Here is a 15,955-nt window from a genome sequence, read left to right as displayed (position 1 = left end):
CTCGTTAATGTTAATCGCTGTTCTCTCTCGAAATAGGAATGTTACTTCAAGTTTTTAAACCTGGAAACAAGAGGTGCCCCTCTGCCTGTAAATAGAATTCCAGTGTCCCCAATCCAGGTGGACGCATTGGTTGCAGGCTCAGGCTGACCCGTAGAGCTGCAGGGACCCGCATTTGAAATCAATTATGCACATGCACACAGATTATTCGTGGCTGCAAAACTGCATTAAATTGGTTTCATATGGACTCTCGATTCACCAGTTTTATTCCCATACTCAGATAATAAAGAGTTCTTTTAAAGAGCTTTGTTTTTTTTTTAATTGGAGGCATTTTTCCAAACGCGTTGCTGCAAGTCTGTTTCTTGGAGAATTCGATGTTTATGCACTTTGGGCAGCTCTTAGCACCCCACCCCACCCTAATACCCAAGCCCCCGCAGGCTGGGAGATGCTTGGGATTGGGGTGGGGGGAGATTGCTCCCGTTTCTGGCACACTTTCCACCTGGCCTCCCCCGAGTCAAAATGGGCCCTGCGCATTCCGTCTTTAATTTCTGCTGGCCTGCCCTCCCTGCCCTCACCGGGCTGGAAGTGAACTTGCTACTTAGACCCAGGAGGACCCACAGCCAAGCCAATTTAAGCTCCCCCGTGAGGACCTGTTTTGCACTATTAATTTGCACCCTTTGCATAGAGAGATCAAGCCAGCAGAGCACCTCTGTTCTTATAGGGCTTGTCACACGCATCGCCAAAGAGTGGGCCCATCTGTCTGCTCACTCACCAGGATTTCAGATCCCACAGTCCCCAGGCTGAGGGATGGCATCCCACCCCTTACTCCCAGATTTAAGCCCTGAGCCAGGTCTCTGCCACCCCGTGGGCATCCTCCTCTTCCTAGCCCCTTTGCAGTGGGCAGGCTCATGGACCCTAGGACTCCCAAGCCGACGTCCATGGGTCCCCCCGCGGTGGGCAGCGTTTGCCTTTGACCCCGCATTACACGTAGCAATGACTGGTGCCAGGGCAGGGAAGAGGGACGTTCATTATCAAAGAAGTAGAGCGATGGGTGCTACGTGCTGCGATGCCCTTCTAGGTAAAAAGCAGGATATCGGTGTCCTTGTCTGCGAGGGCAACGTCGTGGCCGAGTTTGTGGGCACGTTCCTCTGCGTGGAGCAGCTCCACATAAAGTGCGGTTAGAACCCACACCCTTGCGTGTCCCCAGATTCCTCCTCCGAACCCGTCCTGTCTCCAGAGGGAAAAGCAGAAGTCCCTGCTGGTGACTCGCATGGACTCCCGTCCCAACTTCAGTATCTATGACACCCGTCCCTGTTTTGCAACCTGGAAAAGAGCTGGTCCCCAACCCCACCGCCCCCTAAGCATGGCTCTGCTTGCTCATTCAGCAACTGCAGCGAGCTACGGTGAGATTTCAGAAATGGCTTCATCTTCCGCTGCCCATGCAGGTGTTGCTGTTTCACGACCAGAATTACGGAATCCACTACGAATACACCATCCCCGTGAACCACACGGCCGAAAACCAAAGCGAGCCGGAGAAGCCGCAGGACGCGCTGTTCCTCTGGACCCACAGCGGCTGGGAGGAGTGCAGCGTGCAGTGCGGCGGAGGTGAGCCGGGCTCGGGGGCGGGCTCGGGGGCGGGCTCGGGGGCGGGGCCTCGCCACGGGGAGGAGGAGTGAAGCCACGCGACAGGCTGGCCACCAAACCTGCGTTTCCACGGAAGCGTAACCACATCCCCCTGCAGATTGTGCAGAATGCCTGGGCAGCGGCGGCCAGAATCCTGCGCGTTGGAGCTGTACCCACACGGGGCTCTCCGACTCTGGTCTGCGGTGGGTGGGGTTGGCCCATGTCCGGCTACGCCACAGGTGTGACAGGGGACCCGGGGAAGGAACAGAGGAGACCTTCATATGTTGCCACTTGGTGGAGAAACACGAGAAGATGCTTCTGCCTCCAAATACGCTCTTTCCTCTTTGCCACAGTGACCCCAGCACAGGCTCCCGTGGGAGGGCAAGTCCTATAAGTTCGGTGGAACGTTTGCAGCGTTGAGTCTGGCTTCACGATTCGCTGCCACGTTTGAGCAAATGCGTTGCCCTCTCTGTACCTGCATTGCCTCGCCTCTAAAGTGGGGTGCGCAGCCTTCAGGCCCACTGCAGGGAAGAGGCTGTCACGCTGCATAAGTCAGTGTGCGCAGAAGGCTGTGCATTCGTTACCACGCAGTTTAGGAGCTGCCACAGGAAGCTGTTCTGAAGGCCTGCAGCAGCCCCCAGTCCAGTGGAATTTGTGGCCTTGAAGGGACCCAGGGTGGGGTCACGGGAGGTGGGACACAGGGTTGTGATGGGCACGGAGTTAGGGCGGAAGGATGACTTGGACTCTGCAGCGCCAGCCCAGAGCGTGGGACGGCAGGGCGGAGCCAGGGCCCAGCCCCACGCACCCCCAGGCCTGTGCAGCTCTTGTCCGCTGAGATGAGAACGTTAGTCAGATGTCCGGCACGTAAGGAGTGTGCCACTAAGTGGCTTGTCCCACTTGTGCCGGGCGGGGATTCCAGCGGTAATGCGGTCGGGCCCGTCAGACACTGGCCGAGGCAGCTGTGACTTCCTTCTCGCGTCTTTGCGTCTTGGGCGACCGCCACCAGGGTTTGCTCTCAGTCTCTTAAGCGGCCACATGGCAGATGACGTGGCTTCAGGATTCCACCGTCGGCCCTGTCACCCTTCCACTCTGCACCTGTCCCCCTGTCCCTCAGCTGCCCCTCTGCGTACGGCCCTCCAGCCTCCAAGTGCAGCCAGAGCCCACGTCCCTGACTGCTCTGTTCTGTTCTTCTCCAGCAACTTCCTGCGAACTAAGCATGGGCCACTGGGCCAGTGAACAGGCTCCCCTCGGCAGGGGGCAGGGGGAGTGCCGTTCGGCTGTCACTGCTGGCCCGCCCAGCGACATCCTTTTATGACACTGATGTCTCCCGGCTCCCCGATGCAGTTGTCAGACCTGCAGCCAAAGTGGCAATCTGGCTCCAGCCGCCTCCGTGCTTTCTGTACAACGCACGGCCATGGTCGTGGGCGGGAGTCACACTGACCGCGTAGCTCGGGGACTCCACAGTATCGAGTCAGCCCGACGCGACCAGTTCCCCTGGAGACGGGCCGAGCAAGGAGGCTGGGAGCCAGATAGCTGTACTTGACGTCCTATTAATCTTTTATTGCCACACTTCCTGAATGGTAATCGTAATAACAGGAATATAGCTAACATGAAGTGTCGACCCTTGTCAGGCTCTGCTCTAAGCACTTGCTACGTATCAGTTCATTTCAACCCTGAGGCACAGCGAGGCGAAGTGAGCCAGCCCGGTGGCAGGATCTGAGGCGCAGAAGCATGGTGGCTTATCGTTGACAATACTCTTACTGTGGTCATGATCAAGCCACGCTTGGACCCAGACAGCCTGGCTCCAGAGGCCACCCACCCAGCCGCAATCATTTGCCTCCTGGACAAAGTCAGGGCCAAGCGGTGTGTCAGGTGCTTTGGGAACACCCAGGAAAATGGTCACATCTGGCTGGGATAACGGTTAGTGCAAGTTCCCAGGAGCAGGTGATAGATACTTAGGCATAGGTAGCAGCTGGCTGGCTGGACGAGTTCTCAGACCAGCTCTCAAACACCTGCCTGCAGGACGCAGGTCCCCGAGTCTCCTCCAGACCAGCCTCCCTGGTTCTCACTCCTCTCCGGCAAGCGGAGACTCTATAATAGGCAGCATGACCTCTCGCGAGGGCTGATGGGTGGGTATTTACAGAGGCCGGACTTCACAGGCTTTAAACACCAAGCGAACAGATGAAGAGGTCGGCAGTCTCCAGTGGAAATTAAAGACCCAAATCAGAACTTTGGCCTCAGTGAATCCCTTGCTATAAGGACACAGGTGCTCTGAGATGTTGCCTCTTTCCAATCCTGTTCTAGACATTTCCTACTGCTCTTACCATGTCTTACACACCCTCATCACTAAGGTTATGGCTCTCCCTCCTTGACTCTTTGACAGCCAATAAGGCATCACGGCAGTCACATAAGTGACACACTGATCAAAGGATGCCCCCGAACGCTCCTACGCGAGCACGGACGAGGGGCCGGGCCAGGCACGTGCAGCAATGGCCTCTCAGCTTCCCGCGTTCTGGTTTCCAGGGCAACGCAGAAGCGTCGTGTCCTGCACGCGAATCGTGAACAAGACCACGACACTGGTGAACGACAGTGACTGCCCTCCAGCCAGCCGTCCGGAGCCCCAGGTCCGAAGGTGCAACTCACACCCTTGCCAGGCACGGTAAGGACCGCCGATGGGGGTGCAGCGGCACCCGCCAGAGGGGGTGGTGATGCATCGTGCCGCGCCCTGTTGTTGCTGAGTGAGCAATGCTTGCTGAAAATACTGAATTTCTGGCTACTGAGCCAGAACGCGGATGGAAAAGTACGACCCCAGCTGGAAGGTATCTTATAGGAGACCATTAAGAGCATCTCGTAAAGAAAAAAAAATAGCCCTCATCATACACAGTGAGTGCCGGGGAGTGAGTGAGCGCACGCTGGCTAGTGCTCACGGTCGGCCTGTTTCGGTCGCTGAAATTAGGCCAGTGAGTGTGTGTCTTGCTGTTCGCTGTTTGGGATCCATCAGACCTTTCACAGCCATGTTGTACTCACGTGGTCCGAAGTGGATTCTCTTGGGCCGTCAGCCAAGACGAACTGTGGGAAACGTGCTCACCAGTTAAGCCGCCTTATTTCCGGTCACGTTTTCGCAGGCTTTTGCATGGAACTGTATGACTCTGTCGCATTGTGTGATTTCGCCCCAGCCTCCTGTTCTGCTCTGGGTTTGAGGTGCTTGGTTTCATTCTGTGGTTCTGTGTATCCGGTCGAGGTACGTTTACCTTTTGTAAAGAGGTTGCACTTTTGACGTGGCAGTTTTGGGGGTTCTTAAGCTCAACTTGTGTCACTTGCCTGGTGCAAAACATTTCACAAAGCGTTTGGTTTTTGTGCCAACGTCCTTTGATTTGTCGAACTGGTAAAACGTGCGTTAGGGACGAAAGACGGGCAGGAAAGCGAGAAGGCGAGACTCGTTCCATTGATTTTACGTGTTTCTTGGCAAATTATGAAATTCTACCCTAAGGCTGAAGGCCTTGAGGAACAGCTCACTTTAGGAAGTCTTCCTGAGCATCTTGAATATGAGCAGCCATCCTACAAATCCATCAGTCGATCGCTCAATCAATCGATCAATCAATCAATCACACACGGGGCCAAAGAAGGAAGGACTTGCCACTGTGTAGACTCAGAGATCGGACAGGCCACCGTCTCTTCTCCTGAAAGCAGAGATGGCCTGGCTTTTGTGACGTGATTAGAAAGTAGGGTAGGTGAATCAAGAGAAGGAAAGGTCAGCATGGGTTCAAGGACATGATTAGGGATCCGTTCGAGAATAATATTTTAAAGTCATTTATGTTTTTTTTTTTTTTAGTATCAAAATATTTTTTTAATTATGCACAGAAACCAAATACATGAAACATGAAATCAGAGCTGCTTTCATTGAGTCGAGACACATATTTCATGGGAAAGAGCAGCCCAGGGTGATCAGCAGCCCCCTCATCTCTCTGCAGGCCAAGGCACCAAGGCAGAACGCCAAGGAGTAAAGTTTAAAAACTGTCAGGATTTCGCTTTCCATAATGATGGAGCTTGTACTGGGCCCGCCTTCAATGTTTTTCTAGAATGATACTCTACAGCTGTGCCGATCAATGTGCTAACCACTAGATTGTCCAAATAGAGAAGTGTTGTAAATATAAAATACCAGATTTCAAAGATTTAGTATGGGAAGGGATTGTAAAATATGTTAATGTTTATTATTGATTACAAGTTGAAATAATATTTGGATACAGTGGTCAAAAACAGTGTTACTACAATCAAAATTTTACCTGTTTCTTTTTTAATGTGGATAGTAAAAAATTAAAATTACATATGTGGCTCACACTTTATGTCTGTTGAACAGCACCGCTGTCAATCAACATGGCATTCACAACGTTCAGGATCAATCTGAAATTATTAGACATACGAAGAAACAGAAAAATGTGACCCATACTCATGAGAGAAGGCAGTTAATGAAAACTGACTTCTAGATGACACGTTGGGGTTAGTAGACAGGAATTTCAAAGCAGCTATTAGAACGATGCTTGGAGACATAAGGAAAAATATGGTCATAATCAACGAGCACATGGGAAATCTAAGCAGAAAAGATGAAACACTTTGAAAAAGAGCCAGATTTTAGGTCCGAAATGACAATATCTGAAAATTAAAAAAAAAAAAATCACTCCATGGGTCAAATAGCAGATTGGAGATAATGAAAAAAAGACCAGTGAACTTGAAGATAGAAGACTGTAGTTATCCGTTCTGGACGATGGAAAGCAAAGGTCGTTGACAATGACAGAGACCGGGTGACCTGTGGTGCAATAAGAAGCAGGCTAATCCGAGTGTAATTAAAGTCACAGGAGCAGGAGAAAAGAAGGAAACAAAATAATCACTGAAGAAACGATGACCCAAACTTTCCCAGATTTAACGAAAGACGGAAGAGAAGTAATCAGGTCGCATTTTGAGTGTTTCAACTAGAGTCCAGATGGATTCCATCGCGAAGCCCTCTGATCGATACGTAGGAAAACACCTAGGAAAAGTGTCACGTAAGCAAGCGTGAGTCAACAGAGGTGCAGCTTGGACAAAGAACCCCATGCGTGCGTGTGGCCCGAGGTGGCTCACAGAGGGTCTTGACAGGGCCTGAGTCCCGCAGTGTCCTCAGGTTCGAACACGGATTCAGGCCAAACACATTTTAGACTAAAAGTAACTCCAGAAGCACATTCCTGGCATCTCCTTAGAACAAGGGTCAGCAAACATTTTCTGTAAACCGCTAGATAGTAAATATTTTTGGCTTTGCAGGCCACCTGTGGTCTCCGATGTCTATTTTTCTTTGTTTTGTTTTATGACCCTTTTAAAAATGTCAAGACCGTTCTTAGCCCCTGGGCTGCACAAAAACCGTCTTCAGGCCGGTCTTGGCCCTTAAGCAATAGGTTTGCTGGCTCTGCCTTAGGTATCACTCCGGTTTCGCCCACTGAAATGCTGAAGCTACAGCCTCAGCCGAGCCCGAGCTCTGATGGTACCACCCCGTGGGATGCATTCTTATTAAACGGAGGAGGGCACGCCGTTAAATCGAGTTACTTTTAATTGCCTGTTCGCCACTCTTCTTAAAAGCGTCCAGCATGGCCTTGAGCACACAGTACAACGCCAGTAATTCCATTCATTCCACATGTGTTTAGGGAGCATTTTCCCCTTCACCGGGCCCTGTTCTAGGTACGAGGTATTTAGGGGTGAGAAAGACACGTCTTTCCTCCCATGTAACTTGACAAATACATGTTTTTCCCTCCTCACCATTCTCCGCTGCCTTCTGTTCCTTTCCCAACTCCGTAAAATCTTCTGGATCAGACTTAAAGAATGAATGGAACTTCCAAAAGCAGAGGAAAAAAAAAAATTAGTAAAACAGAAGACAGCACCTGGAATTCGCCTCAGAGCCTGGATAACAAATGCCCGGATGCCTCCTCCTGGCCGGTTTTGTTTGTTGGTGTGTTTATTTTGAACCACCTGATTTCGTACTGTTTCTTTTGTTTTCTTTTTTTTTATTCATTTTTTTAAACTTTTTCAATTTTTTTTATTTTTCAATTACAGCCGACATTCACTACTATATTAGTTTCAGGCGTACAGTATAGCGATTAGACATTTATATAACTTACGGAGTGATCGCCCCCTAAGTAAAGCATGAAAATAAAGTGCCATGGCTCCTCAAAGAATACATATCGTTTGGCTAAAGAAATGTGTGATCTGATAGATTTTAAAACTCTTAAATATCCTAGTTTTTACTTATTTACACACACACATGCATGGATATACATACGCAACGTACATATGTGTATATATATTACATACAGATATTCTGTGTACACGCACACATATTCGAATGATAAAACTTGAATTATTGCCTAGCGTGATCTAGTTGTTATGAGTGTTTCTTAAGCCTCGCGGGCTCAGGCTGGTAAGTGAAGAAATGCAGAGGTTGACCTCAGACGACCAGAATTAATCCATCAGTAGAATCCGAGGCTGGGGTTGGAGATGTGCGGGGCGTGGTGGACAAACGGCTGCCCCAGGTGGGGGCGCTGATGAGGAGACAGAGCCTGTAACCCAGAAGCGGGGGCCCAAGCCCGCCCCCCAGTGCCGCAAACTTTATAGAAGAAGCCAGAATGCAACTCACTGGTGAACCTGGCGAGGCGGAAGCGCCTTCCCGCGTCATGGTTACCCTTCGACCTTTAGAACAACGGAGATGTTGGTCTTTTTCTCCTACATGTTCCTTGATTCCCCCCGATCTCCCTTTAATTTTCTTTCACCTTTTTCCATCGAGTGGCTAGCAGTTTCCTTGACCTTCCCAACTGCACGCCATTAGCCCCTCTTTACCGGAATCCTGCCCCGTGCTCCGCGGACACCGATCCCAGGCCCCGCCGTAACCGGGCAGAATCTGGGATCTGGCACGCGGAGCGGATGGCCCTGTCCAGCCTCGCGCACAGCGACGCACACACACCGGCGACCCTGGCCCCGGCATTGGCCGGAGGGGCAGAAATCACGAGTCCGCTCGGCTGTTGCGACTGCAGCCGGCCATTGTCACCCTGCTGACGACGGGGGGTGTGACGGGAGGTGGCCGCGTCCGCTCCACGGCTCACACTGCCCCAGATGTAACATTCGTGCAGCCTCTCGGCGCGGATTGGCCACTTGAGAAGTCAGTTCCAAGCTGCTAGATATTTCTCTGTAGTATTTATGATTTGAATTTCTTCCAGGCAGTACACACTATACTGCATATTGAATTAGGGTGATTCAGAAAAGAATATTAAATATCTTACTGGCAATCGAATTGAATAAGTCATCTGTAAGGAAGTGCATTTGGATTTAAAATTAAATGGAATTCCTCATGTTTTTATGAAAGCATGTTCCATGGTGTGTGTGTGTGTGTGTGTAAGTGTGAGCGTGTGTGTGGGAGGTGTGTGGGTGCGTGTGACTGTGTATGTGTGGTATGGGTGTATGTTGGTGTGAGTGTGTGTGGGTGTGTGTGTGAGAGTGTGTGCATGTGTATGGGCATGTGTGAGTGTGTGGGGTGTGGGCGTGTACGTATGTGTGTGTGTGAGCATGTGCGTGTATGTGTGTGGGTGTATGTGAGTATGTATGTGCGTGAGTGTGTGTGTGTGTCATCATGACTTAAGAATGAAGCCTGGAACATATGGACCTTTAGGCACAGCCAAAATCTGAAAAAATACCATTCATTTAATCCGTTTCTAGCTAGTCTGAAACTTGAAGCTTTTCTTTTTTATAAAATAAAATGAGTAAATGTGAGTGTCACCCCTCTCAACATCACGTCCTAGATACGGGGGGCTAGAGGAGGCCACCCTTGGCACTCCAGCCCCCCGTGTGGCAGGACGGGAGCCTGAGACTCAGGACCACTCCTGGGGTGGGAGGCCATTGTACATTCCTACAGGTCAATAGTGACAACCGGGGGTCTCCAGAGTGGCCCCCCTCTCTCAGATGTCTGGACATGTGGCCGCAGGTCTGGGATGAGGGGTGTCCCATAACCCATGTGAAATAAAGAAAAAGCGCCTGAACCAAAAAAATGGCGACTGGCACCATTGGTCTGTTACGTACCCTACTGATGGTGTGTGAACGGTGAGGAGAAATATGGATGAATTCTAGAACTTTTTTCTGGCACTACCCAAATTCCAGAACCTCGCTTGTATTTAAAGTTTTGAAGCCTTTACTTAGTGGTCTAAATTGGGGAACATTCCAGATGGAGAAAGAGAAAGCATTTCAGAGTGTCGTCTTGAATTTTAAAATTCTGGGGTTTTTTTCTCCTTAATTAACCCTTTGATCATTTGAACGCCTCTCCCATTGGTCATTATAGAAGGCAAGAGAATTCCCAGATGACAGGTTCACAGGTAACAGAATCCTGCTGAGAAATGCTTTGCACGTAGACCCTGGGACCAGCTCAGAAGTCCTGCTCTCTTCCTGACTTTCCTGAGTAGTAAAATATAAAGAGCATTGAGCATCCAGCCATTAAACAAATATCAAATATAAAAGGATCGAAATGATGCAGAGTATATTCCCTGATCATAATGGAATAAAATTAGAAATCAACAACAGAAAGAAATTTTTGGACACTCACAAATATGTAGAAATTAAACAAAACACTTCCTAAATAACCCAATGGATCAAAGAAAAATCATAAGAGAATTTCGTCAATACTGTCAGATAAATGAAAATGAAGACACAATAAGCCAAAGCTTAGAGAATGTCATTAAAGCTGTCTGTCCTTAGGGAACAATTTAAAGTTGTAAACATCCATATCAAAAAAGAAGAAGAAATATTTCAAATTAATAGCTAACTTTCCACATTAAGACGTTGGGAAAGTAGAACAACTAAATCGAAAACATGCAGAAGGAAGGAAATAATAAAGAATAGGACAGAAATCAGTGAGAAAAATCAGTAAAACCACAACCGATTATTGAAGAGAACAAAAATCGACAGCCATTTGGCTAGAATGAAAAATAAGAGAAGACTCAAATTACTAAAATCAGAAATGAAAGAAGGAACGTTTCTACAGACCTTGCAGAAATAAAAGACTGTAAAGGAATACCATAAACAGTTGAACCAGTAAATTAGGTAACTAAGATGAGATGGACAAAGCCCTGGAAAGGCGCAAACTACCAAAATCGAATAAAGTAGAAATAGAAAACCCGAGCAGACCTATGAGAAGGGCAGAGATTGAATTACTGACCACTCGCGGAGGAGAACCTTCGACGTCAGCAGCTGTGTGATGGTCAGTGCAGGAGACTGGATGGGGTACAACCTGTGACCAGTCCCAGACTTCTCTTGGTTCTTTTAAGCCCCAGATTGTACCCGCACAAGTGCTAGTCCCTGGAGTGTGACCTGCCAGGTGTCACGATGGAAGAGAAGCGCCACGAGGTCCCGTGACGTCAGCCACCGGGGGTTAAGCTCCATTCGGCTGTCCTCCTGCTTCCCTGCTGACAATTCAGGTCGTTCCCATCAATCCCAGAGAAACGTGTCGCTTTCTCAAAGGAATATTTGAAAATGAATTTATTGTGGAAGGAGAGAATCTTAAAACCGAAACCTTGTGGTTTTCTTGGTGAGGTATAAATTATGGAGATGGCAGAAACCCAAGGAGTGGACCAGTCCATTCCTGCCTGTCAGCAGGAAGGCGACAAGGGGAAGGGGCTGGGAAGCTGGGCAGTCACCCCGTTTTACAGATGAAGACGTCGCGATGCTTTGTTGTTAAGTAATTTAACCAAGGTTGTGTGTGCCAGTAGCAAGTAGAACTCAAACCAAGGACTTCCTACTTTCAATATAATCTGCTTCTATCATGGCATGACAGGACACTTTTGACCAGGGTACCTTTAAATAGATATTCAAAGATGGGACAAGGGGAGTCAGCAGATACATGGTGATGCACTCAGCCCAGAGGGCGTTGCGAGGAAGCCGTGGTGGCCTCCTTCCCTGCAAGTGACACATGCAGCCAGAGGTGTGAGCTTTTGAAATTAAACACTAGGGAAATTTTACTAAATGCTATAGAGTTGGTCAGTCTGCTCGCTTGTTCTTAGCGTTATCTGGATCCATGCTGGAAAAGAAATTAAAATTCGGAAATTCAGCCACCTGAGACCAGGGGTTCACATAGAAGGCGGTGTCCCGGGAGGCCTGTGTGCGTATGAGCAGTGTCTGCGGGGCAGGGAGAGGTGCTGGCAGCGATGCCGTCCTGTGTGTATAACAAGACGACTCACCCCCACGCCCAGCCAGCTGACGCTGGGCTCAGAGAGGCTGGGAGGGACCCTCACACCCTCACTCAGACCCTACCGAGCAGTGGCCTGGACTGGTGAGAGGTCATCTGCGTCCCAGGTCTGAGACCTTCTGGGTAAGAAGCTAAACCTGCCCATTTAGGAATCAAACTCATGGCCTCTGACACCTCCAACGTGTCCGCTGTGGCCAAATAATGAATTCCCCAAGGCCAAGTGCCAGTTACAAGCAGGACACCTGTCACTCCCATTACAGGAATCCGTTTAGGCCTTTGTTAATTGTTCCCTGTCTTTTTTGTTTCGTTCCCCACAAGGACGAGGACCTTGTCAATTCAACAGATATTTGTAAAGCACCCACTGTGTGCCAAGAAGGCACTGGAAACTCAAGTGTGCTGCTCCAGTGCCCGATGGCGTCCACAGCGTAGGAGGGCTCGTGGGCTCTGTGGTCAGCGGCACTGTGTTGAAATTAGGGTTCATTCTAGCGGCATGAGCGTTTACCCACTGGGGAGCAAATGTCTGGCCCAGACAGATGCTCCGTTGACAAAAGGTCAGAGGCTGCTTTGAGACCCCGGCGTGTGTTCCCTCGGCCCCTGCTTAATCACTCACCCTCGGCGGTAAACTTTATCTACACCGTGTCCTGCCCACAGCCTACCTCAACTTGAACTTGACCTGACTCTGACTTTGACTCAGTCTTGAACCCTCACAGTAGCCCTTCTCATTCCACTCTGTCAGAAATCTCTTCGATCCTTCCTTACCCGGTCCTACTTTCCTATGGCCTTTATTTAAATGGATTCATTTTAAAGTTGGGAACAAAAGACTATTATGTTCTTATTATGTAGAGGCACCAAGGCAAACCATTTGTCAGGCTTGCTAATCAGAAAAAGAGTGAAGTGCTCTCTCCATATTACCTAGGGGCAGCCTCGCGTGGGGTCACCGCGATCGTGGACTTGGTCAAGGTCACGGATCGGGTCTCTGTGGCACCGTGAGCCACAGGCGAACCCATGGGCAAGTTACCTGATCTCCCCCTCTATAGATTGGGATGTTAGAACCTCGCTCGTTGAAGTCTTGAGAAGATTAGGTGAAGTAATGCCTCTAAATTCCTTCATCCCAAGTAAGCACTCGACGAATGCCAAAACCGTCGTCACTGCTCAGCCACAGACCTGTCTTAATGACAAACATCAGCCAGCTGTCGGACCCCAGCATTTTATGGGTTATTCGTCATTTCTTAAGGCAGACACACACACACACAGATACACACACACACGGTGCGTAAGTACATCATTTAACTTAGGCTGGTGTTTTCCAGGTAATGAAAGATTAAAGTAAGGTCCCAGCATATGCCAAGATTCTCTTTCTCTTCAGAACGAGTTTATACAATTTATATATATTTCGGGGTAAATCGAAACAGCAGAAAGGTCTCGAGCGGTTCATTTCTGACCTCGTGAATGTGTCCGAGCTCTGTATTTGTGAACTTGAGATAATATTCTCGGCAGGACGGGGGTAGAACTCGGGGAAGAAAAAGGGATTATGAAAGGGTCTCGATGTCACTCAAAGCCCGAGATTGGGTCACGGGCTCGGTGTGTGACTAGAGGCTCCGCAGACGTGTCGTGCCCAGGTGGCTCGTTACAGACCAGGCTGGTAGGACGGTGGCACGTAAGAGCGATGAAGTTATGCCCGACAGGGATGGATGTGGAGTGCGGGTCCTGCCAGCCCTCCCTCTGCTCCCCTGTGTTTGGAATTAAATGTCACCGAAGGAAGGAGCCCAGGGAACTAGAAATACATCATTTCCAAGAGGGACTCCTGATGGCGCTGAGAGCAGAGGGTAGCGCTGTGGAGGGAGAGAGAGTGTGCTCTGGCCCACACCATGCACACGCCTCAGCCGGGGTTCCCTTCCGTGAGAGCCCGACACACGTCCCGCGACCAGGAAGGGAAATCATTTCAGCCTCACCTGTCCAGTGAGTCATCAGGGAGGACAGAGGGCAACTGGAGGTGCGGCCATTCTCAGGGAGCTCGTCAGGAACAGGATGTGGGCCTCGGGGGATTCGTTTTCACAGCGTGCGCCATGGGTCCCCTGCCCCGGAACCCCTGGGGCTTCCCGGGCCGGCTCCTGCGGGTTCCGATTTAGTCGCTCGAGGGAAGGACTCGAGGATACGCGTTGCCAGCGAGTTCTCTGGTGATGCTGGCCCAGTCACCACGCCGAGAGCCACGCATACGATAACCAAGGTTACTTGAGCTTTTAACTCAAGAAGAGTGGTGAAAACTGTAATCGAAAAACAAAAATAATAATTAAAAAAAAAAAGAAATATAGTGAGAACAGTGAGGTTTGGTGGATTGGTTTCTGTGACTCGAATGGCACAGTGCATGCAAAAATCCAAGAACGAAAGGCCAGTCATTTATCTCCTATTCTGAGAGTAGGAGGATGACAAGGCCCAGAGCCCAGGCTTTTGAGGGGAGAGGGCACCCAGAGACAGGGAGACGGGGGTGACGCTCAGGCAACTGGTCGCCCACGTGTGTAGGCAAAGCATTCCCCACTGTCCTTTCGGGAGACGAAGGGTGCTGTGAAAGCATGTTACTCTGACTTTAATCCTCACAAACCAGGAAGGAAGAATCATCGGAGCGACAGTGACAAAAGCCTGGGAAACAGTGGCCGACCGTGTCATTTTCTGCTCACCTGCCCATTTGGGGATCACCTTCGCCGTCAGGAAAGGGTTAAGCACAGACCCCTCTGAGGCTTTTCAAAAACAGAGAAGTAAAGGTCAAAAGAGAGCTAATTCTGAGCCCGTAGCTAAAGAAGGTGTGGACACATCTCTGCAGGTCGTGGGAATTCTGGAAGGTTCCATTCTGACTGCGTTATCATAGACAGACCAGGACCGGGAGGCCACCCAGCCGCTCTGGATGAGCCAGACGTGAAGGCGCAAGAGCACCAGGTAGAGTGGCCCGTGGCGAGGGCAAATGGACCATGATCGGGGACCTCGGCCGGCAACGCAGGCCCAGTCCTGCTTACAAGGGTTCAACCAAGACGGCTTTTTGTTGTTTATTAAAGCAACCTTCAAAGTAAGAAAAACTGGGCATGAGAAGCCCAGTGAGGCCAAAATGCAGCTCCAGCCCACTGCTGCTTTTCGGCAAGGAGACAGGGGTTAGAACCGGGCCAGGAAGAAGGATGCACACAGAAGAGAGCGCAGTGCCCAGGGCTGAACAAGAAGGCAGAGCCCGAGCCCCGGGGAGCAGCGCGTGTCCAAATTCAAGAACAAGGGCTCAGCTGCTGCGTTCCCATCCCAGCTCCGCAGCTGCCACGGGGGGACCTCGGCCAGGCCATTCAACCTCCGTAAAACAGGGGACACAGATAGCACCTACCTCATGAGGCTGTCATGTGAATTACATGAGTTAATAGAAATAAGTTGCTTAGGACAGTTCCTGGCACACAGTAAGTGCTAAATATGTCATTTTTATGATCACTGTTATCATTAGGATTTTTAAAAACTATCCAAAGCCCCGTTCCAGGAGGAAATGCGATCCAAGATGCAACAGAACTGTACAGATGTCACCTCCAAGGCTCTGCAGATCGGCTCTATGATATTGTGGCCAATGAGAGAAGAGCCAGAAGTCAGGGTGGGTTCCAGTTTCCCAAATGGACAAATGGGCAGGTCCCAAGAACAGTGCTGTCAACCCCTGGAAAAACTGGAAGACATAGCGATGATTTAGACAGATGGTTTGTGTATGCATTTTTGAAAAGAAGGCTGCGTGCCTACCCCAAACGAGGGAGCGTTTAATGAGAACACTCCGTGCCTGGCAGACTTAGCGGGTGGTAGGTCAGGTCAGCGGAGCACTTCGCAAGTCTCTGTGACATCTCTGTGGATGAAGCCAGAACGTGGGAGCAGTCTGATGAGCCACAGTCAACCCGTGACAGCTGGGTCCAGGTCTGCTCTGTCCACATCCGGGGATGCCCGTGGGCCTGTCTGCAGCTCTGCCTGTGGGGTTTGTCAGCCTCCAGCAGGACTCCGGGGTGGGGACAGCCATGGAGTCAGGAAGCTCCACAGAAACTTAGGGCTTTTAAGTGGTAGGGTTGCTCCCAGAACAGGAGCACCCGC

General features: G+C 50.1%; 1 protein-coding gene across 5 annotated transcripts in view; it reads left to right on the top strand.

The window, feature by feature from the left end:
* Positions 1 to 15,955, top strand: part of ADAMTS17 (ADAM metallopeptidase with thrombospondin type 1 motif 17) — a 273,147-nt gene that overhangs the window by 171,027 nt on the left and 86,165 nt on the right. For all 5 annotated transcript variants that reach the window (XM_039844085.1, XM_039844086.1, XM_039844084.1 and 2 more), the window contains exons 18-19: positions 1,443 to 1,602; positions 4,144 to 4,279. In XM_039844085.1, coding sequence (XP_039700019.1) covers positions 1,443 to 1,602; positions 4,144 to 4,279 — 296 coding nt within the window. The remainder of the gene's footprint in view (positions 1 to 1,442; positions 1,603 to 4,143; positions 4,280 to 15,955) is intronic.

This window comes from Pteropus medius, unplaced genomic scaffold, assembly GCF_902729225.1.
Source record: "Pteropus medius unplaced genomic scaffold, Ma_sr-lr_union100, whole genome shotgun sequence".
NCBI classification, from domain to species: Eukaryota; Metazoa; Chordata; class Mammalia; order Chiroptera; family Pteropodidae; genus Pteropus; species Pteropus medius.
The sequence above is the reverse complement of the archived record's forward strand: the minus strand, read 5'-3'. Positions and strand labels throughout refer to the sequence as shown.